Source organism: Drosophila albomicans, chromosome 2R, assembly GCF_009650485.2.
Source record: "Drosophila albomicans strain 15112-1751.03 chromosome 2R, ASM965048v2, whole genome shotgun sequence".
NCBI classification, from domain to species: Eukaryota; Metazoa; Arthropoda; class Insecta; order Diptera; family Drosophilidae; genus Drosophila; species Drosophila albomicans.
This window is the reverse complement of record NC_047631.2, coordinates 34,868,561-34,895,422: the sequence shown is the minus strand read 5'-3', so window position 1 is coordinate 34,895,422 and position 26,862 is coordinate 34,868,561. Positions and strand designations below refer to the sequence as shown.

Here is a 26,862-nt window from a genome sequence, read left to right as displayed (position 1 = left end):
CTAGAGTTTAGGTGGCTATGTAATGGCCACACTGTCAACTTTGCCGCAGACGGTTTGGCGTTGCCCCATTGTCGCAAGCAAAGCCGATAAATTGTACTATTGGATAATGCTCGAGCGTTGGCTGTTAGGATTTAAAATAACCAGCTGTTTTGCGTTGAGCATGCGCCGTTCTTGTTGGTGTCCTAAGAAAATAGTGGCAATTCAATTGCATAACAATACACAGTATAACGGTATCATTATCGCGCATAGCCGCAGTCAGATATTGATGTGCTTACGCTAACGGCTGCTGTAACGCTTGCTTCTTGTCTTGTGTGTGCTTCGTGCGTTGTGCGAACTGAAAATTTGGATTATTAAATATTAACGGTGGAGTGCAAGCATTGAGCGCGTCAATGGCTTAAAATTTGATAGCGTGTTAACACAGCGCGTAACACTATGTTGCGTCTACTTCAGATCTATGCTAGCCAGAGTTCATAGCAGCACTGTTTTAAAGTTACCCCCCAAAAACGTGTTCACACCCCGCCCAACAATTGCATCCTTCCATATAATAACAACAACAACAACAGCAACACAACGACACAGCTACTACAACAACGATTGCATGCGCCTCTTTCAGTTGTTTTAAATTGCATCGCATTGAGCAAAATTCGAAAGCCACGTTGTGCCCCTTCTCATGCTCCCAAACGTGAGTATAGTAGCATATCGATTTTTACTGTCAGCTTCAGTTTCAGCTTTAGCCGGGCCTCTGCTTCTCGAGTCGCGTGATTCACAAAAAACACATTCAGTTTCGGCTAACTTCAGCAATACGCACCCACACAAGCACACTTCACTGTGGCTTGTGTATGTGTGCGTCAGTGTCAGTGTGTATGTATATGTGCACAATACAAGCACAAGCCTTTTTTGGGTCACGAGGCAGCTGCTGCGGTCGTGTGTTTACATTGTCCTGCTCGCCTTATTCCTACGTAAGCACGTGCTTTTTTTGGCACAGGACAACGCAGCGTATACGTAACACATCAAAGGTCGCTCGAGCGCTGGCTGTGTGTGGGCATTTTTATAGCATTGCGCCCTGGTTTATAATTTATGAGGTTGATTTTGATTTGATTTTGTATTCGATTTGGTTTCAGTTGCTGCCGCTGCCGTTGCCGCCTTTGTAGAAACCCCTTGAAATCGTGATTATCACTAGCGAGGAATGGACACTGCTGCCGCCGCCGCTGCCGCCGTTGTGGTTGACCTGAGAGCTGAGACCGAACTCAGCAAATCGAGTGCCAGCAAATTGCTCAACAAGCCCAAGCCAAAACCGTCTGCCGCCAGCTACGGAGCAGGAGTAGGAGTTGGAGTGGGAGTTGGAATAGCTAGCAGCCTCAGTTCGGAGCTGGACATTTCCAATTGCCTGGGTAGCACTGTGGAATCCATGTCCGCCACTCCGCCCACGACGCCGGCTCGTTGTCGCAACGAGTCTGGAGACACAACGGGCAATATCGAGGCACTTGCTCACGGCATAGCCATGAATGGGATCAAGGAGGCAGTCGGCGAGCGAGAAAGAGAGAGTTGTCATCAGGAGAGTTCACCATTAAATTCCACAACATCAACGTCTTCCACGAACGCTTCCACAACAACGCCAACGTCTGCCTTGCTTACAGCACCAACAACAGCAACACCAACACTAACATCAACACCGACAGCAACAGGAACATCAACATCAACAGCAACAGCACTAGCAATAACATCAACAATAGCAACAGCAACACAAAACACAACAGCAACAGTAGCTGCAACAGTAGCTGCAACAGCAACGATGTTGACGACAAGCTCGAGCAGCAAGACAACATCGATTGCCAGGCAAGACAACATCGATCAGCTGCAGCTGCTGCACTGGCAGGACATGCCAAAGTATTTGCAGTTCAATCCGTACGTTCTCAAGGGATATCGGCCACTGCAGACCTTCAAGGGATGCCTGCTCAGTCTCTTCTACTGGCACAATGAGACCATCAACATACTGACACATGGTGAGTGGCAAGAGAGCATTTCAATATTTCTCGTTGCTCATTTATCGACCTGTTTGCAAAGCATTAGCACTCACCATTTGCCTTTCTCCATTCACCATTCACGGTCAAAGTCAAAGCCAAGTGTAAGACTGCAAATCGACCAGAAATAGATTCAGTTCCCACTCTGATTGTTGGCATGCCGAAGGGGGCTGTTGTCATTATGGAATCGTTGCTTTTCAATACAGCCCATGCTGAAAATAACAAATGGTTAGTGCAAATCAATCGATGTTTGGCAAAACTATTTAAATAGAAAAATCAATTGTCAATTAGGATCAGGTTATATTTACATTAATTTAAAATAACAGTTGCATTGAATCGAATTTACGTTCATGATTACATATAATTTATTGGCTATTACAGATTCTTTAAAAATTCATATTCATTCATTCATTGAAGTTGACTTTTTAAGATCAACACATTTTTTTTAGTATTAGAGTTAATCAAACTTGCAAATATTTAAATCGATTCTCTCTGTAATGTAAACAAACAAAGGAAATTGTCTATAATCACTCCTTAGTAGATCTCGCACTTGCGAACTGGGTTCATCTTTGTCCCAAGAGCACAATGGAACTCCTTGGAGAACTCCTCAAAATTTGAAAGTGGTACAAGAACACGGAACTTGTGTGGGACATGGTCATCCACTGTCACCTGTAATAGTCTTAGATTTGAATGAACATCAGAGCACCAAATTTGCGCATAGCTAATAAAGAACAGCTGCATGCTGGTGTAATTCAGAGTGGGCAGCGTCTCCTTGTGGCTTAATCTGCTTCCAGGATCGTTGAGCGAGGAATTCTGTGCTTGCTGCCACCTGCGATAGGCATCAAACGCAAGTCGGACTCCCCCGTTGTCCGCGATATTCTCCGACTGTTCATCTGTCTTAGGCAGCTTTTTGCCGTAATACGAATAATTACTGTACTGCTGCTTAAAACATTGTTGGCGATCAACAAAGTTATTTCTGGACACCTCGTCCCACCAGTCTTTAAGATTGCCCTGAGCATCGAACTTGCTGCCACTGATATCGAATCCATGGATGATCTCGTGTCCAATGAGTGCCGCCAAAGTGCCAAACTTTATGGCATTGGGATAATTGGAAGCCCACATGTAATAAGGCTGCAGCATAGCCACTGGCACCTTGACGACGTTCTCTAGCAGGATATTGGCCGGGGTGTAGGCGAGCGTGTCTCCTGCTTCGAAAGGCGTGGCAGGCTCATTAATAAGCTCTCTTTGCGAGATCGCTTCATCCTCAAATATGTACAAGAGATTATCAATATAATCGTCCTCGGACATTTGAATATTTCCAAACTCCTCCGAGAGATTTTGATTTGCGTAGGAGTTAATTTCCAGCTTCATTGCTGCCAGTTTCTCAGTAGCCAATTTTCGGGTTTCCGGACTTATCCACTTCAAAAATGAATTTGACTGGAGTTTTTGTTTAAAAGTCTCTTGCATTTCTGTCCACATGAGCTGCACATCGGCGGCAGTGTCGTCGTTATTATGCCGCCTGTAGACCATGTTGTCCAAGAACTTGGCAAAGTATTTCTTAGTCAGGGATTGACACTTCATCTCTCTTTCAGACTTTTTAGTTCCCACGTCGAGCATAAGTGGTTTAACCAACCTATAGAAAATGTAGTTGGCCAAAATTCGTTTCGGAGTGCGTTGAATGACTTTGACAAGATTGACTTTATACTGTGGAAGAAGGTCATAAACGGAAGTTATCTCCTCGTCTAGTGATATATTAACCAAACGCTGTATGTCTAGTGTGGGTCCATAGAGGTTTTGCATCTCGGCAATAGTTGTCAGGTTGGATTCCTTTTCTAAGTCCAAGACTTCGTTTTCGCTTTTCAGTCCTTTGGCCAGCTCCACCTCAAAGTCCATCAATTCCGTGGCGGTTGACTGCGCTAAATTTGCCTCTATGTTCAGATAGTTGTTGAGTTCCTTGGCCATGACGTCGCGAATCCTTGTGCGATATGTTTTCGTATTGTTCTTTAAATACATTCCACGCACCTTGAGAGGAAACGCCTGCTCAGTAAGGTACACTATGTTCACTTCGTTGTTGGCCAAGTCAGTGTTAACCTCAACACCTATTATAATTGTCTGACCATAGGAGAAAGCGATTTCGCCAATTGTTTCAATCCAATCAAATTCCGACTCATTCCATTTACTTCCTTCTAGAGCTGGCATCGCTCCGAAGTCGCTAATTACTTTCTTCAATTTGTTGCGATAGGTTTCATCGATGGCAGTAATGGCTGTGCAGGATTTGTAAAAATTCCTCACATGCTTGTCCTCTTCGGTATCCAGTTGGTCATTCTTGTGCTCAAGCAAATGCTTCACTTTGCGATTGAGGCCTTCGGCCAATCGTTCAAAGAGTCCAGTAGACAATTGGTTATCTCTAACCATATTAATTCGACGCCAATTGCCACAGGCAAATTTGTAGAAATCGTCACACGGATTGATGCTCTCATTCATGAAGCTCGCCATCTCTGCTGCTTTCGCGTGACGCATCACTTGACTAATATAATCGCTGTCTCTCTGACTTTCTGAGATCAAGTCAGCATTCCCCCGGAGCCTCTCTGGTGCTGCGGATCCATGATATACCAGTTGTATCAGCAGCAGCGCTAATCCATATAGTATATTACTTAGAAAGTTTCTCATTTGATGTTGACGATTGGCGGAGATGTTTTCAATTGAACGAGATGTTTGGGACTAAACGCTTTATTCGCACTTTCGATTGTATATATCAGTCACTCTTCCTAGAAGATTGCCAAAATTTCTTGCTTGCTCTGGACCACTTGGGTTATCACAAAAGTCTTTAAATAAAAACTATTTGGCGGCCGGAACAAGCGACCTAATTCAGAAGTTTGCAGCAAAGTTATGATCAACACAACATTCTTTAATCTTAAGCTGCTCCTTGCGTCAAGCAGATACAGATGGAAAAGGTTTTAGTCCTATTATATTATTATATCGATATTGCGTATATGTTTTGGGTACTGCTATGGCAATTAACAATTCGCTTATTTAATTATTTTAGCTCATTATTATAAATACAGTGAATCGTGAATAGGAAAAACGGGTTGTTTACTCAAGTAATTTAAATATTTAGTAGTGTTTTATAACAAAACATTAAGAAAGGTCCAGTCGAGTGTGCACGACTATGATATACCCGCTATCCATTTTAAATAAAAGCAAAACATTGCGTTATTTTTCATTAAAAATACCGAAGAATATACCACAAAAATACTAACAACAAAAAATACAATCTACCCTATGGGTAGCAGGCATAAAAATTTGCATATAAGCCATATTGGTTTTTATACTACACTAAAATAATAAAATCAATATTATTCTTAGAAAAAAATGCAGGACGGCCTCTCATTCTAGTTTTTTATTTCGAGATCAAATAAAAATTTGGAAGTTATTATCGAATTCATTTTACAAAGCTTTGGTTGACAAAAGGTACGTCGTGAACTCTATATCATAGAATTGAATAAAACATATTATATATACAAAATATACCTGTTCTCAAGAGATATGTATGCATTATGGGGTTGGAGTATTGGCCTGTTATATACGTACATCACCTGTTGACAGACAACTATAATACCCTTCTACCCTGAGAGTAGCGGGTATAAATATAAAAATGACAAAGTCTGCTAATCTGTGATAAGCTTTTGTTATTATTTGAAAATTATGTTATAACTACATAGGTTTTTTGGTGATTAAACAATTTGGAGACGGCGGCTATTTAGTAGATCTCGCACTTGCGAACTGGGTTCATCTTTGTGCCAAGAGCGCATTGGAACTCCTTGGAGAACTCAACAAAATTGGAAAGTGGTCCAAGCACACGGAACTTGCTTGGGACATGCTGATCCGTGTCCACTTGTATAATGCTTAGCTTTGGATCGATATCAGCGCACCAGACTTGTGCATAGCTAATAAAGAACAGCTGCATGCTGGTGTAATTCAGAGTGGGCAGCGTCTCCTTGTGGCTTAATCTGCTTCCAGGATCGTTGAGCGAGGAATCCTGTGCTTGCTGCCACCTGCGATAGGCATCAAAAGCAAGTCGCACTCCGCCGTTGTCCGCTATATTCTCCGACTGCTCATCTGACTCAGGCAGCTTTTTGCCGTAATACGAATAATTACTGTATTGTTCCTTAAAGCATTGATGACGATTGGCAAAGTTATTTCTGGACACCTCGTCCCACCAGTCATTGAGATTGCCCTGAGCATCGAACTTGCTGCCACTGATATCGAATCCATGGATGATCTCGTGTCCAATGAGTGCCGCCAAAGTGCCAAACTTTATGGCATTGGGATAACTGGAAGCCCACAAGTAATAGGGCTGCAACACTGCCACTGGCACCTTGATGACGTTCTCCACCAGTACGTTGGCCGGCGTGAAACTTAGCAACTCGCCATCCTCCAGAGGTTTGGCAGGCTTATTGATTTGCTGCCTTGAAGTAGCTGCGGCATCCTTAAATATGTGCAAGAGATTCTCAATGTAGTCATGCTCGGACAGATGAATATTATCGAACTCCTTGGAAAGATCTTGGTTAGCATACGAGTTAATTTCCAGATTCATTGCTGTCATCTTTTTAATGGCCAATTCTCTGGTTTGTGGACTTATCCATTTCAAAAATGAATTTGACTGCAGTTTCTCTTTGAAAGTCTTTTGCATCTCGTTCCACATAAGCTCCACGTCAGCGGCAGTGTCGCCGTTATTATGCCGCCTGTAGACCATGTTGTCCAAGAACTTGGCAAAGTATTTGTGAGTCATGGATCGACAATTGCTCTTTCGTCGTGACTCTGTGGCTCCTACGTCTAGCATAAGCGCATCAAGCAACCTATAGAAAATGTAGTTGGCCAAAATTCGTTTTGGAGTGCGTTGAATAACTTTGACAAGATTGATTTTATACTGCGGAAGAAGGTCATAAACTGAGGTTATCTTCTGGTCTAGGGATATAGTAACCAAGCGCTGTATGTCTAGTGTGGGTCCATAGAGTTTCTGCATCTCAGCAATAGTTGTCAGGTTGGATTCCTTTTCTAAGTCCAAGACCTCGTTTTCACTGTTCAGTCCTTTGGCCAGCTCCACCTCGAAGTCCATCAGTTCCGTGGCCGTTGAGTATGCTAATTTTCTCTCTATGTTCAGATAGTAGTTGAGATATTTCGCCATGAGGTCGCGATACTTTGAGCGATAGATTTCCGTGTGTTTGTTTAAATACATTCCACGCACCTCGAGAGGAAACGTCTGTTGAGAAACGTACACCATGTTCACTTTATTGTTGGCCAAGTCAGTGGCAACCTCAACACCTATTATAATTGTTTGACCATAGGTGAAAGCGATTTGGCCAATTGTTTCAATCCAATCAAATTCGGACTCATTCCATTCACTTCCTTCTAGAGCTGGCATCGCTCCGAAGCTGCTAATTACTTCTTTCAATTTGTTGCGATAGGTTTCATCGATGGCAGTAATGGCTGTGCAGGATTTGTAAAAATTTCTCACTTGCTGGTCCTCTTCGGTGTCCAGTTGCTTATTCTCTGTGTCAAGCATATGTTTCACTTTGCGATTAAGGCCATCGGCCAATCGCTCGAAGAATCCAGTAGACAATTTGTTGGCTCTGACCCCATTAACCCTAGGCCAATTGCCACAGGCAAATTCGTAGAAATCGTCACACGGATCGTAGCTCTCATTCATGAAGCTCGCCATCTCTGCTGCTTTTGCGTGACGCATTACTCTATCAATATATTCACTGCCTCTCTGACTTCCAGAGATCAAGTCTGTATCTCTCTGAAGTTTCCCTGGTGCTGCCGATCCATTATGTGCCAGATGCAGCAGCAGCAGCGTAAGTCCGTATAGTATACGGCGTGGAGAGTGATTCATTTGACGGCGAATTATATGCCCACTAGACGTAGATGTTTCTAATTGCAAGTTTTGCCTATGACTGAACGCCTCATTCTCAGTTTCAATTATATATTTGTGTCTCTCTCTCAGAAGATCGACAACATCTCGTGCTTGTTCGTGACCCCCTTGGGTTATCACTATCAATCCAGTTGACAGACGGAAGAAGAGAGCTGATGCATAAATCTGCAACTTGGTATAATAGACCTTTTTGATCATAATGAACTCAGTGTTTTTCTCAGACTTAGCTTACCAGTATTTTATATATCAAATCAATTTATTGAGTTCCAATTCCGCATTTGTTGTTAAGACATTATTGCTTAGTCATTGACACTAAACAGCACCAGTTGAGTGCATAAATTTCCAGACGCAATGTTCTGTTTATGGCATGTAGCTAGTGATGGGAAAGGTTCATGTTAAATTAATTACATATTTAGTTCGTGATATTTGTATTGCTTATACGAGTTGTGACTACTGCTAAGTAAATTAAGTATACGCACATTTATCAATTCGCTGTTTATAAAGCTTCACACATTTGAAACAAGTCAGAATACTACCGTCATGATTTGATTGCAGTAAACCCTTCACCTTCTAGTGGACTACTTTATATAAAAGAAACTTGATTTCGAGTTTCCGAATATCAGATTTACTAGTTTGTGCATCCTTATCTTCCCCATGACTCATCTTAGTCTATTGTCAGAAACTTATATAGTATAGCTGCTGCACTCTACAAAGAAGCTTTTGTTTGACCTTTGTCTTATCACTATCAAACTAAATTACACGCAACTCAGCGTTTACATCGCAAACATACATTCCATTGAAAACATACTTGCTTTACTGGAATATGAAATAAACCGTACTTTACAGGCAGAAGAAGAGGCCTTTTTTGTGTTTGATAACAGAATTCTAAGCTTAGGAACAAATTTAATTTTTTATTTTGCAATTGTTGTTAAGATGTCATTAGAACTGAATAGCGCTTTTTGAGCACATACATTTTATAACGATTTGATTTATATGCGAATCAGATACCAGGTATTCCGTTTTCCCCTTAATCTTGAAAAATGTGCCAATTTATTAGGTATCTCAAAATACGATATTTCAATATTCGTAATGGGCAAAATGTTCACTGTGTGTATATACATACATACAATATATGTATTCATACGCATATTTACTGATGCGGAATTATATTCTGTGAACAGCGGCATAATTAAAATAAGTAAGTGGACGTGAGCTGTGACCCAATCACGCGCTCTTCTCTACTCGAATCTCGCATTGAGTCCCAGTCTACTGACCAATGCGATAAGAGAACTGAGCGAGATGAGTATTTGTTCGTTGTGGGGAAGTGATGGGAAGTGCGTTGTGGTTTCTTCAGTCGCTCTACAGCCATGAAAGGCATTTGCTGTGTTGATATCGCGCTCGCTTTGTTGTGCGTGAGTCTTGTGGAAGGGCATCTATTCTCTCAGTCGCAGCTGAATACGCACATTCAGCTGAAGGAGCATCTGATCTCGCAGAACAATGACAGCAACTATGTGCAGCGTGTCATGAGACTGGCCAAGTCCGCGGAGATGCGCAGCTATATGCAGCCGGAGTTGGATGCTTGTGAGAACTTTTATGAGTACAGCTGCGGCAACTGGCCCAAAATTAATCCCGCCAACGATGAGGCTCCGCGTGAGACAAACTATCAACAGCTTTTGACTAAAGGATTTTATCGCAAGCAGCAAAAACTGCTGGAGAAACCCGCCGATGAGGATATCGATGATTCCGCTATTCTGAAGCTAAAGCAGTTCTACGCCAGCTGCCTCTACTATCGCCAAGTTCCCATTTCACGTTATCACAATCAGATGCTCGACATTGTCACGGAATTTGATCTCATCATGCCAGCCCTGGAGAAGCCAGAACAGCGGGAGAACGTGTCTAGTGACTTCGATTGGCTGGCGATTGTAGCGCAGATAAAGCGCAAGTATGGCCTCGATATTCTGCTGCGTCTACACCAAGCTCCGGATGTTCATAACAAAACCCAGATTCGACTTTACGTGGGTCAGCCACCTCATCTTGTTGTGGAGCCGGATCCAAGGGCAGCTGAGCAGCGTATTGCCGCTCAATTGAAACATCAACTGCGCTTGGAAACGGAACTGGCCGAGAGCACCGCTCATGATATTGTGGAACTGGAAACGGAACTAGCCAAGGGCATGCTCAATCGTCCCATAACTGCTCTCGCCCAGCCGCGTTCCATCTCTGAACTGGCAAGCGCCTACGCTCCCAGCTTCAATTTAACGCGTTATGTGGAGATGGCTCTGCAACGTCGGCTTCTAAGCAATGAGACTCTTTACGAGCACGTGCCCAGCTACCAAGCACATCTGGTGGATGTGCTTAATAGGACGTCGCCGCATGTGCTGGCGAACTATATCTTTCAACAGCTACTGTTGCCTTTCTACTATGAGCGGTCAACTCAGTCGTCAGCAGTGGCCCAATGTCTGACAATCACCAGGAAACTGTTTCCCCAATTGCTTGATCAATGGGTCTATCGACACTATGCCGATGCTGTCTCCGTGGGGGACATTGAGTCCCTATGGGAGAATGTAAAGCAGAGCTTCAGTTCCATCATCAATAATTCCACAATGGATTGGCTTTCGGCTGACACTCGTAGTCTATTGCTGACCCAGCTCAATGCAACCCGTCTGCTGATCAATAGTCATGCTGAACTGAATTTTACAGAGATCTACAATGAGTTGCAATTGGAGACGCAGGATTATTTTGCCAATTTGCGTAATGTCCTTGAGTACAAGCAGCAGCATCAATTGGACCAGTCCAATGTGCAATCCAATGTTCCACACTATGACGCTGTGAATAATCTTGTCGTGCTGCCCGTTTCTTTGCTGCAGCCCAACATTCTGTGGTCCCGGCATTATCCTTTGGCCCTGCGCTATGGCAGCTTAGGTACGGTACTTGCCCAGCAGTTGGCCCACAGCTTTGACAATCGATCTGGATGGGATGCGTCCACCATTACTGAGTTTAATAAGCGCAAAGCCTGCTTCAAGTATCAGTACGAACGACTGCGATACGATGGAGAGTATCTAGGAGCCAGCGATCTTCAGGATGGCAATATTGCCGACAATGCCGCCTTGCAAGTTGCATTCCTCGCATATAAGAGTACCTTGGGCGAAACGTCGCTGATCCCTATGACCGAGAAGCTTCCCAATCTTAATCTGAGTGCCATTCGACTCTTCTTCCTCAGCTATGCTCAGCTGTGGTGCAACGATGCCAACGAACAGTTCCGTGACAAACAATCCCTCCTCACAACAGGCATTCCCAACGCGCTTCGCATCCAAGGCGCATTGGCCAATTTCCCGGCATTTGCAAGCTACTTTCGCTGCACCAGCGATTCCCTCATGAATCCCACAAAGAAGTGTCAGATGTATGCATTGAATACTAATTAAATAAACAAAGATAGGAATGAGCTATTACAATCAAAAGTCCTTTATTTATAAACTTAGTAAATGGCGCACTTGAACTCTGGATCCATGGGCGCTTGCTGTGAACAATTGAAGACCCAGGAGAATTCCTGGAAATTGGACAAAGATCCAATGACCCGGTACATACTGGGTGCATGATTATCTGTCATAGCTACGGTTGATTTGAACATCGACTGTACATCATCACACCAGAGCTGGGCAAAGCCCAAGAAAAATAACTGTCGACTATTCAACTCCAGGCCAGAGAAAGTCTCTTTCTGAACAATCTCCATTGGCTGCTCGTTCAACCAACGTTGGTAGGCGATGTAGGCTAGCTTGATGCCCGCATTGTCTGCAATGTTCTCCGTTTGGTCAACGGTCAGGGGCAGATTGATTCCTCCATACTTGTATTTTTGGTATTGGGCCATGAAGCACTTGCGTCGCTCCTCGAACTCATAGTGTGAACGCATATCCCACAAGCTGGCATCGTTATCGTTGTCAAAACCATGAATCATCTCGTGGGCCAGCAAATAACCCAGTGTGGCGTACTTCAAGGCCTGCGGATATTTCGAGTCCCAGAGGTAATGCGGTTGAAGTAAAGCCACCGGAATGGTGATAACATTACTCATGATGTCGTAGGCTGGCGTGTATCCGGTTATATCAGTGACATCCATTTTCCAGCCGGACTGTGCCGTCAGCACTTGCTGTATATTGGCGACATAGTTGTGCTGGTCCATGCTGACATTGCTGTAGTACGTCTCAAAGTCCTCCTTGTCATAGGCATTGATGAGGAGCTGCATGCGATCCAACTTCTCAATGGCTCCCTGTCTAGTCTTGTTTGATATCCAATCGAGCTTATCTCCACTCAGATGCTGCCTGAAGACGTTGCGAATTTCGCCCCACATATTGTGCACCGCATCCTCGGACTCGGCAGTGCGGTAGCGCTCATATATCATATGATCCACCAGCTTGGCAAAATACTTTCTCACCTTTGCAGCGCACCATCTGTTTAGCTCCTCAGGAGGTGAGTCAATCAGATATTCCTCAATGATCTGCCAGAGCACATAGTTGGCGAGTGTTGAAGTTTGTGTCTCCTGGAGTAGCTTCATTGTGTTCCTCAAATAGTCACTGCCATACACATAAATATTATCCGGCACATTGTCAACTCCCAACACTATGCCAAGGAACTCTGTCACGTTCAAGAAGGATCTGTATATCTCATCTAATTCCGAGACTGTGAAAAGAGTAATGCTGTCTTCAAAACTATCTTCTGACGCTGAAATTCCAGCTACGCGATCTCGCTCGAATTGATTAATTTGTTTTGCGGTCTGTTTGGCCAGCTGAGTGTTGAGTCCAAAGTATCTTTGCAGCTTTTCGGCCAAACTGGCATCCTCGAAGATATTGAGAATTTTGGAGTTGGCCACCTTGTTGTTCTCCGTCGGCAGCAAATAAAATTGATTCACACTGTTGTTCTTAATATCCCGCATCACTTTCACGTCCAAGATGATAGACTTTCTGTACTTGTGCTGTACCTGAGCAATAGTTCGCCATAAGTCAAATTTGGAGGCATTCCATTGTTCTCCAGCTAGTACAGGTAGCTCACCGTACTCCAGATAGACATTACGCAATGCATGCTTGTACTGGACATCGTCACTATTCACCTGCGCACAGGTTTGATAGAAGACTTGCACCTTCTCCTCGAGGGGCGATTTCATTTGTCCGGATTGCAGCAGTCGATGCAGACGTCGATCAAAACCCTTGGATATGAGCTGAAATGTGTCCGTCATAATATTGTGGAAGAATTGAGCGGGATTGTGGCGGTGCCAGTTGCCACAAGCATAGCCATAGAAGTCATCACATGGAGCGATACTTGTGTCCAACATCCCCTTCATCTCCGCAACTTTTGACTGTTGAATAATCCGCTTGGCGTAGTCCGTAGTGAAATCATCCCGAAGAGGCGTCTTCGCATTGTCTGTTGGCAGAGCAAGAATGTAAGTCCAGCAAACAGTCAGCACCAGCAGAAGATTTTGATTCCGACGTGACATCATTCTTGTCATTATTATAACTAATTCAATGCAGTCTCAACGCCAGGCTGGTTTTACATTATTTTCATGCCTAGGTCAAACTGTTATCGCCCAGAAGAGAGCGATAGCAGTTTTCGCTCTCTTATAATTGTATACATGTATAACTGACAAATACTATTCTTCCGCTCTCTCTCTTTCTCTCTCTCTCTCTTTGCAGCCATACCCATCTTTTACATATTGGCCATTGTTCCGGGACTTATGCCATGGGACAGTGGCTACAAGTTCCTCTCGTTCTGCCATGTATTTGGCTCTGTGGCACCCTGGTGCGGCAGCTTCGTCTATCATCTGTTCATGAACATTGAGAAAGGAGAGAACGTGTATTATACGTTGCTAAAGCTGGACATGGTCGGCATCTGGGTGAGCCAGAGTTTCGGTAAGTGAGCAAACACACAATCTATAAATACTTGGAAGCGATAGTTAAGCAGCGGAAACGAGAAGCTCTCAAAATTGTTTTTCATTTATTTCAAGTACAAGATCATAAGCTAGGGAACACAAAGTAATCAGTGAGGCAAAGTCTCAATAGATGACACACTTTTCGGTGGGATTCATGGGCGTGCCCTGAGGACACTTGTAGGCCGTTGCGAATCCATCAAAGTTGCTCATAATGGCATTCACACGCACCTCATTCGGAGCATGACCGTCGCTAATGAAGGCAGCTGCTTCACGCCTCTCCGGACGCAGTTCTGAGCACGACATTTGGCCCAAGGCAAGAAAGAAGAGCTGCTCCGAGGTGAGCGACAGTCGAGGCAGAAGCTCCGAATCGGTTTCGGAATCACTGTCCACTGTTGGCTGCTGTTGCAGCCAATTGACATACGCTGCATGGGCGATGCGAACTCCAGCGTTGTCGGCAATATTTTCGGACTGCAGCTTCATCCTGGGTAGCTTTTTACCATTGTAGGTGATCGCGCTGAACTGCTGTACCAGACACTGCTTGCGCTGCTCGAACTGTTCAGTGGTATTCTTTTGCCACCAATCCCGCAGATTGCCCTGAGCATCCAGTGAGCTTGCCAAGTCATCGAAGCCGTGTACCATCTCGTGGGCGAGCAAGTAGCCAACAGTGCCATACTTGAGGGCCATGGGATAGGCATCGTCAAAGAGATAGCGATGCTGCATGTGGCTGGCGGGGATAACGACTTGGTTATGCAACAGCGCATAGAATGGCGACAATTCGATCTTATTGTAGTTTTTGAAATTCGGCGGCCGCTCCAAATCGTCGCGTAGATGTCGCCCACGCATCTCCAGCACACGTTGCACATTGCCAAAGTAGTCAGCAGTGCTGATCACCAAGCTAGCATAGTGCTTCTCAAAGTCTGGCGCATCTGCACCGCGAACACTGAAGGACATGGACTTTAACTTGAGCAAGGCCTCGCCAAGTGTCTGCTCGTCCAGCCAGTTGGCGCTGGGAGAGCGCAGTAGTTTCTCAAAGGACACTTTCAGCTCTTGCCACAGATGTCGCAAGCTGCCCGGAATATGGGGATTCTGCTTCTCCAGCGAGCGATATACCATGTGATCCACAAAGTCCGGAAACATCTCTGCCGTCTTTTCGGCACACGGTACCAACTTAAAGTCGTTTAGCAGCGAGGAGAGCAGATAATTGGCCAGAATACGCTTGGGCGTCGTACCGAGTAGCTTCTTGAGCTGCCACATATAGCTCTCGCCGTGGTGATAGACGGGCAGCAGATATTTGTTTCCCAACCAGCTGCGAACGAATTGTGTGAGATTCAAGTTTTGGCCATAGCTTTCGGTCATCTCGTCCAACAAACGGAGATGGTTCATCTGGCCCGGTGGCAGTTTTTCGCTCGACTCAACGACGCCAACTAACAATGCCGCATTTAGTTCAGTAATTTCCGCAGCAGTTTTACGAGCATTCTCTTTACTAAGACCTAGCAGATGCTCCAAGCTCTGCTGCAACTTTAGCTGATCACTGAGCTTGCTGGCAAGGCCACTGTGTTGTCCGAGGTATATTTTATTAATCTGAGTGTTGGACAATCCTGGCGATACTTCCACATTGATGAGCGTTACCTTGCCGAAACGTTTCAGCAGTCGCGCCATCACTTCGATGGCATCGAAGTTGGAAGCATTCCATGCAGTCCCCTCCAGAGCGGGCATTCCTCCAAACTCCTTGAGCAGCCTGATGAGAAAGGGACGTTGATTCCACGGCTGTCTCGATGTGTTTACGCAGGACTCGTAAAAGTACTTGACTCTTGTTTCCGTCGGACTGTCCGTGCTCATCTTGGGTTCATTTAGCAGTTGACCAATGCGTCGGACATAGCCATCATTCAGGGTGGTCAGAATATCGGAGCTGACTCTCTCCATAACCGGATTAATTCTCCCGTAGTTACCACATGCGTATGCATAGAACTCATCGCACGGTTTCGCATCGTTGTTCATATAAGATCTCATGGCAGCCGACTTGGCCTGCCGCATGATCTCATGGGTAAGAGGAGTGTTGATGTTGAGTCCCTCGTAAACGCCAGAGGTAACTAGCCGCCATTGGCACGACGCCAATAATGCCCATAATATGTAGTAGACGGAAGCGGAAGCGAATCTCATCTTGCGTCGTTCGATGTTCGTATTTTAGTGTGCTTCGCGTAGTTGTCGTTGTTCAACTGACAGTCAGAGATTTGGCATAATTTTGATAAGATGAAAACATACATGCGAAGTCTCTGCCATCTAATGACTGCTCTCTCTCTTTTTCTCTCTCTCTCTCTGTGTTATTCTCTATATGTTCCAGGTGCCTTGCCCCTGGTTACGGCCACAACGTTGTGCTTCAATCCATTTCTCAAGTGGCTGATAATCGTCTCGTACTGTCTGCTCTCGCTCTGGGGCCTCTACAAGGTAAGTTCTCGCAGTAAATGTATTAGATGTCGAATTGATCTCGCGTTCCCTATCTTCATATCTCTGGACAGGCTTTGACAGCCAGTTCGCCGTGGCAGAGACGCCTGTGCTTTGCGCTGCCCTTCGCGATGCGTTCGGTGCTGACCTTTTTGCGTATCCGAGGAATGGTGGGCGGCAGTCATATGGCCCTTTCCCATGTCTATCTGCAGGTGCGTATGTCAAGGCATTCCAATTGACTAACTTGTTATTCTTACGTTATTCAAACGTTACGTTTTTGGGGCTGGCCTGTGCATCGCATTGCATTGCATATTGTTGCATGTAGGTGGAAGTTGTAAGTGAAATTTTCATATGTACATTCATTGTAAAATACACTACTACTAAAGCATATGGATTAAGTGTAAGACTAAGCCGTATGCAATTGATCTGATCCGATCCGAACTGAATTTGATTGAGTGTGTGATTGTATGATTGATTGAGTTCTTGTGTGATTGATTAATTGATTGATTGTCTGTTGAAGCAGAGCCACACAACACAAGTTATGTCGAAAGCCACCAACTCGTAACTTTGCAACTGATTTTTCTCGCTTCCGGTCTTTTCAGGATGGCGTCTCGATATTAGGCGGCGCCATTGGCGCAATGCGCATACCCGAGAAGTGGTTCCCAGGTCTGGTTGACTTCTACCTGAACTCCCACAACATAATGCATGTGCTGGTCGTGGTGGCCGTCTACTCCATGCATAAAGTAAGTAAAATATGTGTAGTGGATCATAGCGTATGTAATTGACTCGCATTCAATTCTTGTGTACTTGACAGGCAACTATTAAGGACTTCGAGTGGATGTCCACTCAGACATGCAACTCGCTGGCCAATGCCACGGAGGAGTCGCTGGTGCATTTGGAACTATGACCCGCTTACTGGTTGCTTCTAATACTGCTGCTATCATTACTGCTGTTGCTGAAGCCTCAACCAGAAAGCTCTGCAACAAATCGGAAAACTCACGCGGCTGATTCGATGCAAACCAAGTCAAAGTCAAATTCCAATTCAAACTCAAACTCTAAATCGAAGATAAAAGCAATCTGAAAACCAGTCTCAAATGCAAAAGATAAAGATAGTAAACAAGAAATGCTACTCGAATATACCGTGTATAAAAATGAGCGCGTGCTGTAACAGTAACAATAAGTATAAGTATACATATATTAGAGTGTAGCAACAACAAATAGAAAAACATACATACATATGTACATAATATACATACACGTATATGTATAATTAGTACATACTTCGACTGTGGTATTTAGCATTAAGTTAATACGAAGAAAGCATTCAAATGAATTACGCGCACTTAAGTACAGTGCTCTTTCGGTATAAAGTTCTACGAAATGGAGTATATGCGATTTCCATGCAACATGCAACATGCAACAAAATCTGAGTACTATATATGTATATGTATGTATAAACGATAATTTGAATGATGTTGATACTTATGTACCTCATTATGCTTACAACAAGAAAAGTTCTAATTTTCAAATATAACTTTGTACCTCGTCGACTATAAAAAACGAAAAGAAATTAAGCAATAAGAGATCTTACATTTAATCTTACAATTCTTCCTAGTTGAACTGTTAAGATATGTTATTTGTTTACTTTCGCAAGCTTAGTAAGTAATAGAGAATAATTTGTGGGAGAACAGAAAATATGAAACAAAAAACAACTACTGAAAACTCAACCACTAATGTGTGTGTTTTGTACCATTAGTTAGATTGTAACATTTGGACAAGTGTGAACAAAGATCTTCAAGCTATATCGTTGCTGATTCGAATTATTAAAACTTCCTAGGACTAAATTTTACCATATTATCTAGCAAACTATAAAACGAAATTCTCCACAAATTATATTTGATCAATTTCTCTCTAGGTTTTAAGGAGCAAATGCTACTACATACATACATGAAGAAATTGCAATACGGCAAAGTATTTTAATTCAACAGAACGGAACAATTACAAAATAATTAGTTATTAGTAGTTTCAATAATTTACACCATGCCTATGGAGAAGAGAAAGCATATGAAATAATAATATTAATCAATGAAACCAAAGCTAACAGAATTACACAAACAAGAGCAATAAATTATGTATAATAGATGCTTGTAACAAGTTGTAACTATATTGTAAGAAGCAATTAGAGAAATAGTGTTATATACTTATATGATTTTCAGAGAAAGTTAATAAACATTAAACACATTTGAAGGTCTTTAAAATTTGCGCCTTTCGTTGCGGCTATTGGTTTAGTGTTTGAAAATGGTAATCGCAATCAAAGGTTATCGATAATTAATTTATACTCCACTTGTGTCGCCGGGAAGATAAATTATGAATTTATTTAAATCTTAAATCTATTACATATTTACAATTGTATTTCTTGAGCTACTAAGCTTGATTATAAGCTTTCACGCGTTAAATTATTGTGACCAAATTAATCAATACATTATTATTCAATTAAAATTGATATAAAGCATTCAATTTGACAATTGAATGCACGCCTTTAAAATAGCAAATTTTTCAGTATAATTAGTATATTATACACAGAATATTGTGGTATATTTTGAACTTCATACTACTGTCACACTGTTTGTATTGCTTGCTGAGTATTTGTTTTCTGAGCGAGTTATTTCTTGTTATTGAATTGAAAATATAGTGCAGCGAGTTATCTATAAAGAATGAGCACACAATCCGCTGAGGCCGGTGGCACTACGGATACAGGTTCGGCGAACTTCTTTGCTCTGCAGGCATCATTCGAGGTAAGGTTGAGTAGAACGCGTTCATCTGAAAGAAAGCCGGCAATAATTTTATTGAATGTAATTTTTAAACACATAGTCGTCGCTGGAACGGGCAATTGACCAGAACAATGTGGAGCAACTCGTGAGGGAGTACCACAAATTTCGCTCGAATTCAGAGCACGACAAACGCTCGCCCATGGACCAAGCATTCCGTGAGATCTTGATGAAGCGCCTCGGCGACGATGTGGAAAGCATTGGAGCCCTGGTTCGTCTCTCCGTAGAGGCTGCACGTGCGGATATTGTTTCGAACACTATACCTGTTGTGCTGCTGGGCGACACCTTCGATGTGGTTACGCTGAGCAGGTGCGAACAGATTTTCCGTTTTGTTGAGGAGCTCGTCGAAGTCTGGAAGGAGGAGGTCTTCTTTGCATCCTGCAAGAACAATTTGCTTCGCATGTGTAACGATTTGCTGCGCCGCCTTTCGCGCACACAGAACACTGTTTTCTGTGGTCGCATTTTGCTCTTTCTTTCAAAATTCTTCCCGTTCTCTGAACGTTCCGGACTGAACATAGTTTCCGAGTTTAATTTGGACAATTTCACGGAGTACGGACTGGATAGTAAGGATCACGATGATATTGATAACAAGGAGCTGGAAGATACCGCCGAAGATATCCCGTTAAAGATTGACTACGATTTGTATTGCAAATTTTGGTCACTTCAGGATTTCTTTCGCAATCCCAATCAATGCTACAGCAAAGCGCAGTGGAAGATGTTCCAAATGGTAAGCATATAATGTGAACGCTGGAATTCGACTCCGCTCATTTTTTTTTTTTTTGTATTTAACATTACAGCATGCAGAAACAATTCTGCAGTCGTTCTCCAGCTTCAAGTTGGAGGACGTGCGCCCACACAACGATGCCAACAGCAACAGCGGCGTCGACAATAAGGTGACGGACATGGATATCGATGATAACTCGATATCTGCCGCGGCAGCTCTCGCCGTTCGCAAGGATACCCATTTCTTTGCCAAGTTTCTGACCAATCCAAAGCTACTCGCGCTGCAGTTATCCGACTCGAATTTCCGGCGTGCCGTCCTAGTGCAGTTTCTCATACTATTCCAATATCTGCAGGTTAGCGTCAAGTTCAAAATGTAAGTACTGAATGGGTCTCTTCAATGTACAAGCATCTGTCTAATACATTTGTTTACAGAGATTCCTATACTCTAACGACGGCTCAGTCAGACTTCATAAAAGAGACGGAGCAGCGGGTCTATAAACTCTTGGAGGAGACGCCGCCTTATGGCCGCAGATTCGCGCGCACTGTGCAGCACATGTTGCACAGAGAAGAGATGTGGAACAACTGGAAGAATGATGGCTGCAAGGAGTTCAAGAAACCCGAAGAAGCCGAAATCAACGAAGATGACGCGAAACCTCCTCCTGCCAAGCGATCCAAGCGACCCCTTGGCGATTGTCTGCGGGATGCCGCACGCAATGGCAAGTTCTTCTTGGGCAAGTAAGTCTAATTACAACATTCTTACATAACTTCAAAGATAACAACTTCACTCCTCGTTGCTAGTGATAACTTGACCAAGCTGTGGAATTACTCGCCGGACAACTTGCAAGCGTGCAAGAGCGAACAGCGCAACTTCCTGCCCATGCTGGAGACTTACTTGGAAACGCCACATGACAAAAACGATCCCGCCTTTGAGTGGCGAGCATTGCGTCTGCTGGCCCGCCAGACGCCTCCCTTCTCCATCCCTTCGCAGCCGTCGTGCAAGATCTCCGACTATCTGGATGTTGTGCGAAAGCGTTTGACACGCGAGAAAGAGCTGGTGAAGCAGACGAGCACCGCATCGAATAACACGACGGAGCACAGCAACGAATCGGGCACAAACAGTGCGCCCACAGAGCAGGAGCATGAGGCTTCAGTGGCTCTGCAGGAGATCGAACAACTCGATGTGGAAGACACTGAGCCCGTTGTGGAAGAAGTGGATGAAATGCCAGCACACGAGAAGTCTCTGATGGTCACACGCGCACACATTGATGAGGTGACGCCGGTGATTGGCGAGCATTGGATGAAGGTGGGCAAGAAGATTGGCTTCAGCAACGATGAGTTGCTGTTCTTCCAAATGGAGAATCCCTCAGCTAGCGTGGCATGCACCAAAATGTTAACCAATTGGATTGCCGACGACGACGATGCCACGCTGGACAACTGGGCCTATATGCTCGAAGGCCTTGAGATGAACAAGGCCGCCGATGCCGTCAAGGCGATCATTGAGCGCGAGAAAGCGGCTGCAGTGCAGCACACAACAACAACGCCAGCAACAACAGTAACAGTCGGTCAATCGCAGGAGTCGAGTGCCAGCAACGATGTTGAGATACTTTCGGATTAAACATCAATATTCATTGTGTTATATATATATATATTTTCATCAAATAAAATCAGTTTTATCACATGTAATAAATTGGGGAGGCACAATTAGCGCTTCTTCGGTACCGCTTGAGGATTGCTGCGACGCGGCTTGTTGTGGATCATGGTGGCACAGCGTGGAATATGCCTCTCGGCAGCCTGCTGATTGAATCGCCTGCTACAGTGCGGACACTGTATGTAATCAGGATTCTCCGACGGCGGCGGAGGTGGCAGATCACTCAACTTGCCGCCACGAGCCAAGTGCGCCTGCACCTGCTTTGCGGCGCGTATCGCCTGGATGAACTCCTCGTGCTGCTTGCGCCAGTTGCTCTTCTTGACGCCCGTCCTGAGTCCCTGCTGCTGTGCTGCACTGCTGTACGTGGACTGGGAACGAGGCAGCGACGGCTGCTGTCGCTGACGCTGCTGCTGCTTCGAGTACTTTTCGTTGTCGGTGCCCTTGACACGCTGCTTGGAGGCATCGAATATCTTGCGCTTGGTGTTCATGGTGCGCTGACAGACCTCCTCGTGCTTGCCCAGGCGATCGGTGTTAAAGTGCCGGCCGCAATAACGGCAACTCGAGGTGCCCTCCGGTGGCGGCTGATTCTGCAAGGGATCAACATCAAAATGATGATCAAGTTCCCTTATTATCTATGCGAGTTCGGTTACTTACCATTTGAATTTTGGTAACTGGAGATTTGGGGTTGACCTATTTATGGGGAAAAAATGCATGACATGAATAAACAACATTATAACATAATTGATTTCATTTTGAAGTTGTTGCCGAAGCCAACTCCCTAGCTTACCTGGCGCGCCTTTGGCGACGTCGGGCGCCCTTTCTCCTGAGCATCAACACGTCCGGCAGCTTGCCGAGTTGCCGTCAACGTCGTCGTTTTTGTTGGCGTTGGTGTCGTCTTGGTTGTCACCCTGATTGTTGTCCTAGATCCACCGCTGCTGGGTGGCGTCGCATTGGACCGCAGGTGCTCCCTGTTGTCCCTGTTGGGCGGCGTCTTGTGGGTAACCACAGGCTTGAGGCGATTCCCATTAATCACCGTGCCCGACGCATTGTATTTGCTGTTATTGTTGTTGCTGTCACTAGTCACTGTCCCATGTCGTTGGGTGGTTGGGTGGACTGCTTTCTCCTTCAGACTCATCGTGGAAATGCCCTTGATGAGTTGCTGTTGCTGTTGTTGCTGCTGTTGCTGTTGTTGCTGTTGTTGCGGCTGCGATCGTGTGTCGCCTATTGGCCGCAGAGGATTGCTGCGATCGATGCCTGCGCCACGACGCCGCTCGTCGAACATTTGGCGCACTTTGCCATTGCCCACCAGCCGAGAAGAAACGCCCCTTGGAGCAGCAGCTGCAGCAGCAGTGGGAGCAGCTGGGAGGCTAAGTTCTTGACGCCGCAGCTCCTTCTCCTCGTGCGTTTTCTGCTGGAAGCGCATCTGCAAAGAAATCAATGATTTCATCATAAGTTGGATACTTTGAATAACCTTTAAGGGATGCTCCCAAAGCAGTCCATTCTAACAGTTCTTACGGGCGCCGAACTGCTGTTTGGCGGCAGGTGACTCAGGGCCTCCATCAAGCGTCTGGCTGCCCACGATTCGTTGAGTTTGAGCGGCATTATGTGATCTGTTGGATACTCCAACTCATAGTCATAATACGCCTCATTGTCGTTGTCGTCCTCGTCCGTTTGTGCCATGTTCATGTGCCTCGTGCGAGGCGCGCGAGTCGACTGAAAAAGTGGTGAGTGGAGTCCGAGTCTGACATGTCCATTGCTCGCCCTCCCTCCCCCCAAAAGAGAGCGAGCGAGCGAGGCTATTAGCTATGTCAGTGTGGGGGAGGAGGGGTTTGTCTATCCTACGATGAGCCACCCTCGTGGTCACTCCTCGCACCCAAATCTGTGTCCACTTACATGCCGCCAGTACATAAAACCGCGAGCCACGCGACCCGCTTGAACGAACGAAGTCTTCGTCGTCGTCGTCGTCGTTGTTACTGCTGCTGATGGCGGGGCAAAGTAGTTGGAGCGTGTGGTGGGCATGCTCCTCTACTTCCACATCCACCGCCACCTCCTGCTCCTGCTCCTATTCGTACTGACTATACTCAATCAAAGTGAACGCTCTTATGGACAGCCATGGCCACCTTGGAAAAAAAGGCGCTCGTCGAAGAATTGAAATTTATTTTACTATATCGAAGCACTTCAGCAATCAACGTGGCTGCGTCTTTGTTGTTGTTTGCTTGTTGTTACTGGCATTGTTGTTGTTGTTGTTGCTACTGCAGGGCAATAACAAAAATCAATGACTGCATCGCGGCACCAAACGTTGCCATGGCATGCAAAGCCAACAAAAACAACCCAGAGAGAGAATGATAGAGAGAGAGAGAGTGGGTGAGAGAGAGAGAGGATTCATTGCACCCACCGAAGGTGACAAAACTCGTGGGCTTGCCCCCCTCTTCAACCTGCCCGCAAGGATACCCAACACCGTTGTAACCCAAGTGCCGCCCCAATCAGCGATAAAAATCTCGCACAACAATTTTCGAGCTTGTTTAGCTGATGTTCTGTGTTCGTGGGCAATTCGAGTGTAGGTGTTTGTGTTCGTGTATGTGTGTGTGCGTGTGTGTGTGTGTGTTTCCTACAACTTGCGCTAGACAGCGGGTTAAGTTTCATACGCTGCGATTGGTTTAATGTCAAAGTGCCAACGCTAAAGTCGATTTAATTCGCGCATTAATCTAGAGCTTAAAGTGTTATCAAAAGTGCATTCAGTCGCAACAAACTATGGTCATTAGTGAGCTGGGAAAACCATTCTAGCACGCTGCCAAATATGGACTTAAAGGCTAAATTAATTAGCTGAAATTCGGCTGGGAAACTTCTTTTGGGGCGGAGAGAACACACAAGCGAGCATCAACTCAAACCATATTTGGAGCTATACGGAAATTGTGCGCAATCATTTGACTGTCACTGTCTGTAGTCTGTAGTCTGTCGACTGATGGCCAAAATGGGACAACTAAATAATTAATAGCCAGTGGCCAGACCGGACTAAGCGACGCCACGCTTCCTGCCAACCCAGTTTAGTTCGGAGTCTAGTTTTTTGTGAGAAACTTACCCGCATCAGAGCCAGCCTTGAGATGGGCTGCTGCTGTTCGAATGAATCTTGTGACGCCATCTCCAAATAAAGTCAGCTCTCCGCGAATGAAGTCCCAGTATCTCGACTGTGTGTGCAAAGTGTGGGCAGCTGTTGGCAATGACGATGACGACGACGCGAGTGTAGACCCGGCTTAGACTCTGTGTTGAGTCATCCAAAGAGTTGCGTTTGCTGTGCCTAAAAATAGCTGTAAAGCAAGCAAAGAGTGAGAGAGAGAGAGAGCGTTTGAGTTGATTTGAGCGGCTTTGAATGTCGCCAGGAGGCGTCTATGGCAATTGTGAATGCGATTGTGATTGGTGCCGTGTGTGGGCGCCATGTGGAAGTCACAAGATCAAGCCGAGCCCAGCAAGCTGTACTTGCAATTTGCACTCGTATTTAGACCGGGTCGGATCGAAGCTGGCATCGTGGGCTGCCTGTGACATTCAGTGACTCCAAAAATGGGCAGCTCAATGAGCAAACTAATTGAATTGGGTTTCATTCACTTACCCAAAACGAACTGCGATTAACACCCAAAAGACGTAAGCGATAAGGAAACCAAACAAATATACGAGTGGTGATGAAACAACACAATTCACGAAATTAATTTTTAAACGTAATTCAACTGAAATAGAGAGAGACTCAGGTGCCAAAAAGTCAACCACTAAACTAAACACAGTTCTTCTATTGTCTTCATATATTATGCTCGTGTAGGTTTTTGGATTAACGTAAATAACTTGAAATGTCAATGCTGTCAGAGCTAGTTGAGTGTTGAATTTATATTTAGAATGAAGCGCAAACAAAATAACATAACATAACAAAGAAGTCAAAACGAACTAAATATGATATATAGAATTAAAATATTGCCCCCAAAGCAAGGTGTGCTAAGCTAAGCAGAGTATGCAGTAGTCATTATCATTATCATCATGGTCGCCCACAAGAACCACACAGAGCAATTAATGTATGTTTATTTTTTTGGCACACGTCTCAGACTGAGTCTGGTGTGTGTGTTGGCTTTGATTTGCATATCTTTGGCGTCGGTGTCGACATCCACAACTTACCCAGCTATGCGGTGACTGCGAGCGGTGGCACCTGAGTACACATGCTCGAGGTTAGGCTGAGTCAACTTGCGGCACGACGAGTTTGTTGACACAATAATAAAAGTTGAACTCTGGAAAGTAGGCCACTCCAGGACAGTTGGTCAAACTGACAATTTCCAGCGTAATTACGCATACGTCGCGTGAGCCAATGTAAAAATGTAAAACACACAACACAGCTGGCAAGTTGCTAGTGAAGAAATCTGTGGCAGCCGGTCGCCGGTCAATTTGGACTGTTTGCTTAGAAGTTTGTGCGCTGACTGAGACAAGATTGCGGTCGCTCGCTCAAAAGTCAGCCAGCAAATGGCCAAAGCTAAAACCAAAGTCAGCGTCAGCGACAGCGACAACGAAAGTCGAACAAGTTGAGAGCAGAGACGAAGCTGGTGCTCTCTCTCTCTCTCTCTCTCTCTCCCTCTCTCTCACTTGCTCGCTCTCATTGCCAATGCACTGATCTGTCGATGACGATGACAATGACGATGACGATGACGATGGCGTGTGGCGAGGGAGCGAGGGGGCGTGGCTCAGCTTATGAAATAAAACAAAGTTTGCGTGCTTCGTTCCACAAAAACATGTATTTATCGCTCAGTTGCAGATATATTGTTATTGTTTGCTGTTAATCTTTTCGGGTTTTTGCTCATTTTATAATTTTCTTTGTGTTCTTTATAAATATTGCATTTATCAACGCTAGCAGATGTTGGCTTTTCTTTTTGGTTACGGCTTCAACTCTCATTGAGTCAAACTCACTCGTTTTTCGTACTCATACTCATACTCATACTCATACTCATACTCATATTCCTACTCATACTCGTATGTATTCATGTATGATCGAATGCTTAATACATCGTGAACGGAGTGTGTTTTTTTTTTGCTTCTCACTTTACTTGCGCCTCATCCACAATTAATCATATTTAGCATGAATGCACAATACCCTAACCCCAGCAGAGTACAGTTCGTTTTGTCTTCTATTTTTAGTGAACATTGAACATTTACTCATTAATAAAACTAAAGTTATTGCATTGCATTAGCAAAAACATTGATTTTCGATACAATTAATTCATAGACACTTTTGGAAGGGTATTGAAGCTTCGGTGTTCCGATGTTGCCTTAACTATTATTTGACTGGCCATTTATTCGCAGCGCTTCTTTACTCATCGTTTGTTTAT

At 44.6% G+C, this 26,862-nt stretch overlaps 7 protein-coding genes across 11 annotated transcripts; 3 read left to right on the top strand and 4 right to left on the bottom strand.

Annotated features, from left to right (window-relative positions):
• The first annotated feature begins 266 nt into the window (after window positions 1–266).
• LOC117573822 (progestin and adipoQ receptor family member 4) lies at window positions 267–18,554 on the top strand. 4 transcript variants are annotated; one of them, XM_034257248.2, is made up of 7 exons: window positions 269–682; window positions 1,122–2,003; window positions 13,632–13,847; window positions 16,209–16,312; window positions 16,384–16,521; window positions 16,912–17,052; window positions 17,124–18,554. In XM_034257248.2, the coding sequence occupies exons 2-7, from the start codon at window positions 1,187–1,189 to the stop codon at window positions 17,214–17,216; spliced, it is 1,509 nt and encodes a 502-aa protein (XP_034113139.1). In that variant the 5' UTR covers window positions 269–682; window positions 1,122–1,186; the 3' UTR covers window positions 17,217–18,554. The 4 variants fall into 4 exon arrangements, 3 of the variants coding, with proteins under 3 accessions (XP_051863465.1, XP_034113139.1, XP_051863464.1); XR_007955377.1 differs by lacking the exons at window positions 16,209–16,312; window positions 16,384–16,521 and having other exon boundaries at window positions 267–682; window positions 17,124–17,231; XM_052007504.1 differs by lacking the exons at window positions 16,209–16,312; window positions 16,384–16,521; window positions 16,912–17,052; window positions 17,124–18,554 and adding an exon at window positions 13,943–14,033 and having other exon boundaries at window positions 293–682.
• On the bottom strand, window positions 2,158–5,137 carry LOC127566048 (neprilysin-4-like). The gene has a single exon (XM_052007497.1). The coding sequence runs from the start codon at window positions 4,689–4,691 to the stop codon at window positions 2,556–2,558; it is 2,136 nt and encodes a 711-aa protein (XP_051863457.1). The 5' UTR covers window positions 4,692–5,137; the 3' UTR covers window positions 2,158–2,555.
• On the top strand, window positions 9,295–11,901 carry LOC117573818 (neprilysin-1). Its single transcript, XM_034257244.2, has one exon. The coding sequence runs from the start codon at window positions 9,324–9,326 to the stop codon at window positions 11,373–11,375; it is 2,052 nt and encodes a 683-aa protein (XP_034113135.1). The 5' UTR covers window positions 9,295–9,323; the 3' UTR covers window positions 11,376–11,901.
• LOC117573821 (neprilysin-4) lies at window positions 11,393–13,470 on the bottom strand. The gene has a single exon (XM_034257246.2). It carries the CDS (start codon window positions 13,445–13,447, stop codon window positions 11,429–11,431), a length of 2,019 nt encoding a protein of 672 aa, XP_034113137.1. The 5' UTR covers window positions 13,448–13,470; the 3' UTR covers window positions 11,393–11,428.
• On the bottom strand, window positions 13,991–16,136 carry LOC117573820 (neprilysin-1). The gene has a single exon (XM_034257245.2). It carries the CDS (start codon window positions 16,025–16,027, stop codon window positions 13,991–13,993), a length of 2,037 nt encoding a protein of 678 aa, XP_034113136.1. The 5' UTR covers window positions 16,028–16,136.
• Window positions 18,555–18,923: 369 nt separating the features above from the next.
• LOC117574707 (THO complex subunit 1) lies at window positions 18,924–21,525 on the top strand. Its single transcript, XM_034258620.2, has 5 exons — window positions 18,924–19,104; window positions 19,181–19,864; window positions 19,935–20,233; window positions 20,293–20,595; window positions 20,659–21,525. The coding sequence occupies exons 1-5, from the start codon at window positions 19,024–19,026 to the stop codon at window positions 21,473–21,475; spliced, it is 2,184 nt and encodes a 727-aa protein (XP_034114511.1). The 5' UTR covers window positions 18,924–19,023; the 3' UTR covers window positions 21,476–21,525.
• LOC117574708 (ras-interacting protein RIP3) lies at window positions 21,485–25,938 on the bottom strand. Of its 2 annotated transcripts, none has more exons than XM_034258622.2 (5): window positions 25,664–25,938; window positions 24,588–24,813; window positions 22,296–22,931; window positions 22,163–22,198; window positions 21,485–22,095 (listed from the first exon to the last, which is right to left on the bottom strand). In XM_034258622.2, exons 2-5 carry the CDS (start codon window positions 24,645–24,647, stop codon window positions 21,562–21,564), a joined length of 1,266 nt encoding a protein of 421 aa, XP_034114513.1. In that variant the 5' UTR covers window positions 24,648–24,813; window positions 25,664–25,938; the 3' UTR covers window positions 21,485–21,561. The 2 variants fall into 2 exon arrangements, with proteins under 2 accessions (XP_034114513.1, XP_034114512.1); XM_034258621.2 differs by lacking the exon at window positions 25,664–25,938 and adding an exon at window positions 25,113–25,374.
• Window positions 25,939–26,862: the final 924 nt, after the last annotated feature.

What these genes read in the sequence shown, in the direction of transcription:
- LOC117573822 (XM_034257248.2), top strand. Translation starts at nt 1,187, where the DNA reads ATGGACACTGCTGCCGCCGCCGCTGCCGCCGTTGTGGTTGACCTGAGA. An exon ending in CGCTCTGGGGCCTCTACAAG is followed by an intron (nt 16,313 to 16,383) that starts GTAAGTTCTCGC and finishes ATCTCTGGACAG; the next exon opens with GCTTTGACAGCCAGTTCGCC. An exon ending in TTTCCCATGTCTATCTGCAG is followed by an intron (nt 16,522 to 16,911) that starts GTGCGTATGTCA and finishes CGGTCTTTTCAG; the next exon opens with GATGGCGTCTCGATATTAGG.
- LOC127566048 (XM_052007497.1), bottom strand. Translation starts at nt 4,691, where the DNA reads ATGAGAAACTTTCTAAGTAATATACTATATGGATTAGCGCTGCTGCTG.
- LOC117573818 (XM_034257244.2), top strand. Translation starts at nt 9,324, where the DNA reads ATGAAAGGCATTTGCTGTGTTGATATCGCGCTCGCTTTGTTGTGCGTG.
- LOC117573821 (XM_034257246.2), bottom strand. Translation starts at nt 13,447, where the DNA reads ATGACAAGAATGATGTCACGTCGGAATCAAAATCTTCTGCTGGTGCTG.
- LOC117573820 (XM_034257245.2), bottom strand. Translation starts at nt 16,027, where the DNA reads ATGAGATTCGCTTCCGCTTCCGTCTACTACATATTATGGGCATTATTG.
- LOC117574707 (XM_034258620.2), top strand. Translation starts at nt 19,024, where the DNA reads ATGAGCACACAATCCGCTGAGGCCGGTGGCACTACGGATACAGGTTCG. An exon ending in AGTGGAAGATGTTCCAAATG is followed by an intron (nt 19,865 to 19,934) that starts GTAAGCATATAA and finishes TTAACATTACAG; the next exon opens with CATGCAGAAACAATTCTGCA. An exon ending in GGCAAGTTCTTCTTGGGCAA is followed by an intron (nt 20,596 to 20,658) that starts GTAAGTCTAATT and finishes CCTCGTTGCTAG; the next exon opens with TGATAACTTGACCAAGCTGT.
- LOC117574708 (XM_034258622.2), bottom strand. Translation starts at nt 24,647, where the DNA reads ATGGCGTCACAAGATTCATTCGAACAGCAGCAGCCCATCTCAAGGCTG. An exon ending in CAAGGCTGGCTCTGATGCGG is followed by an intron (nt 22,932 to 24,587) that starts GTAAGTTTCTCA and finishes ATTTCTTTGCAG; the next exon opens with ATGCGCTTCCAGCAGAAAAC. An exon ending in CAGTTACCAAAATTCAAATG is followed by an intron (nt 22,096 to 22,162) that starts GTAAGTAACCGA and finishes GATCCCTTGCAG; the next exon opens with AATCAGCCGCCACCGGAGGG.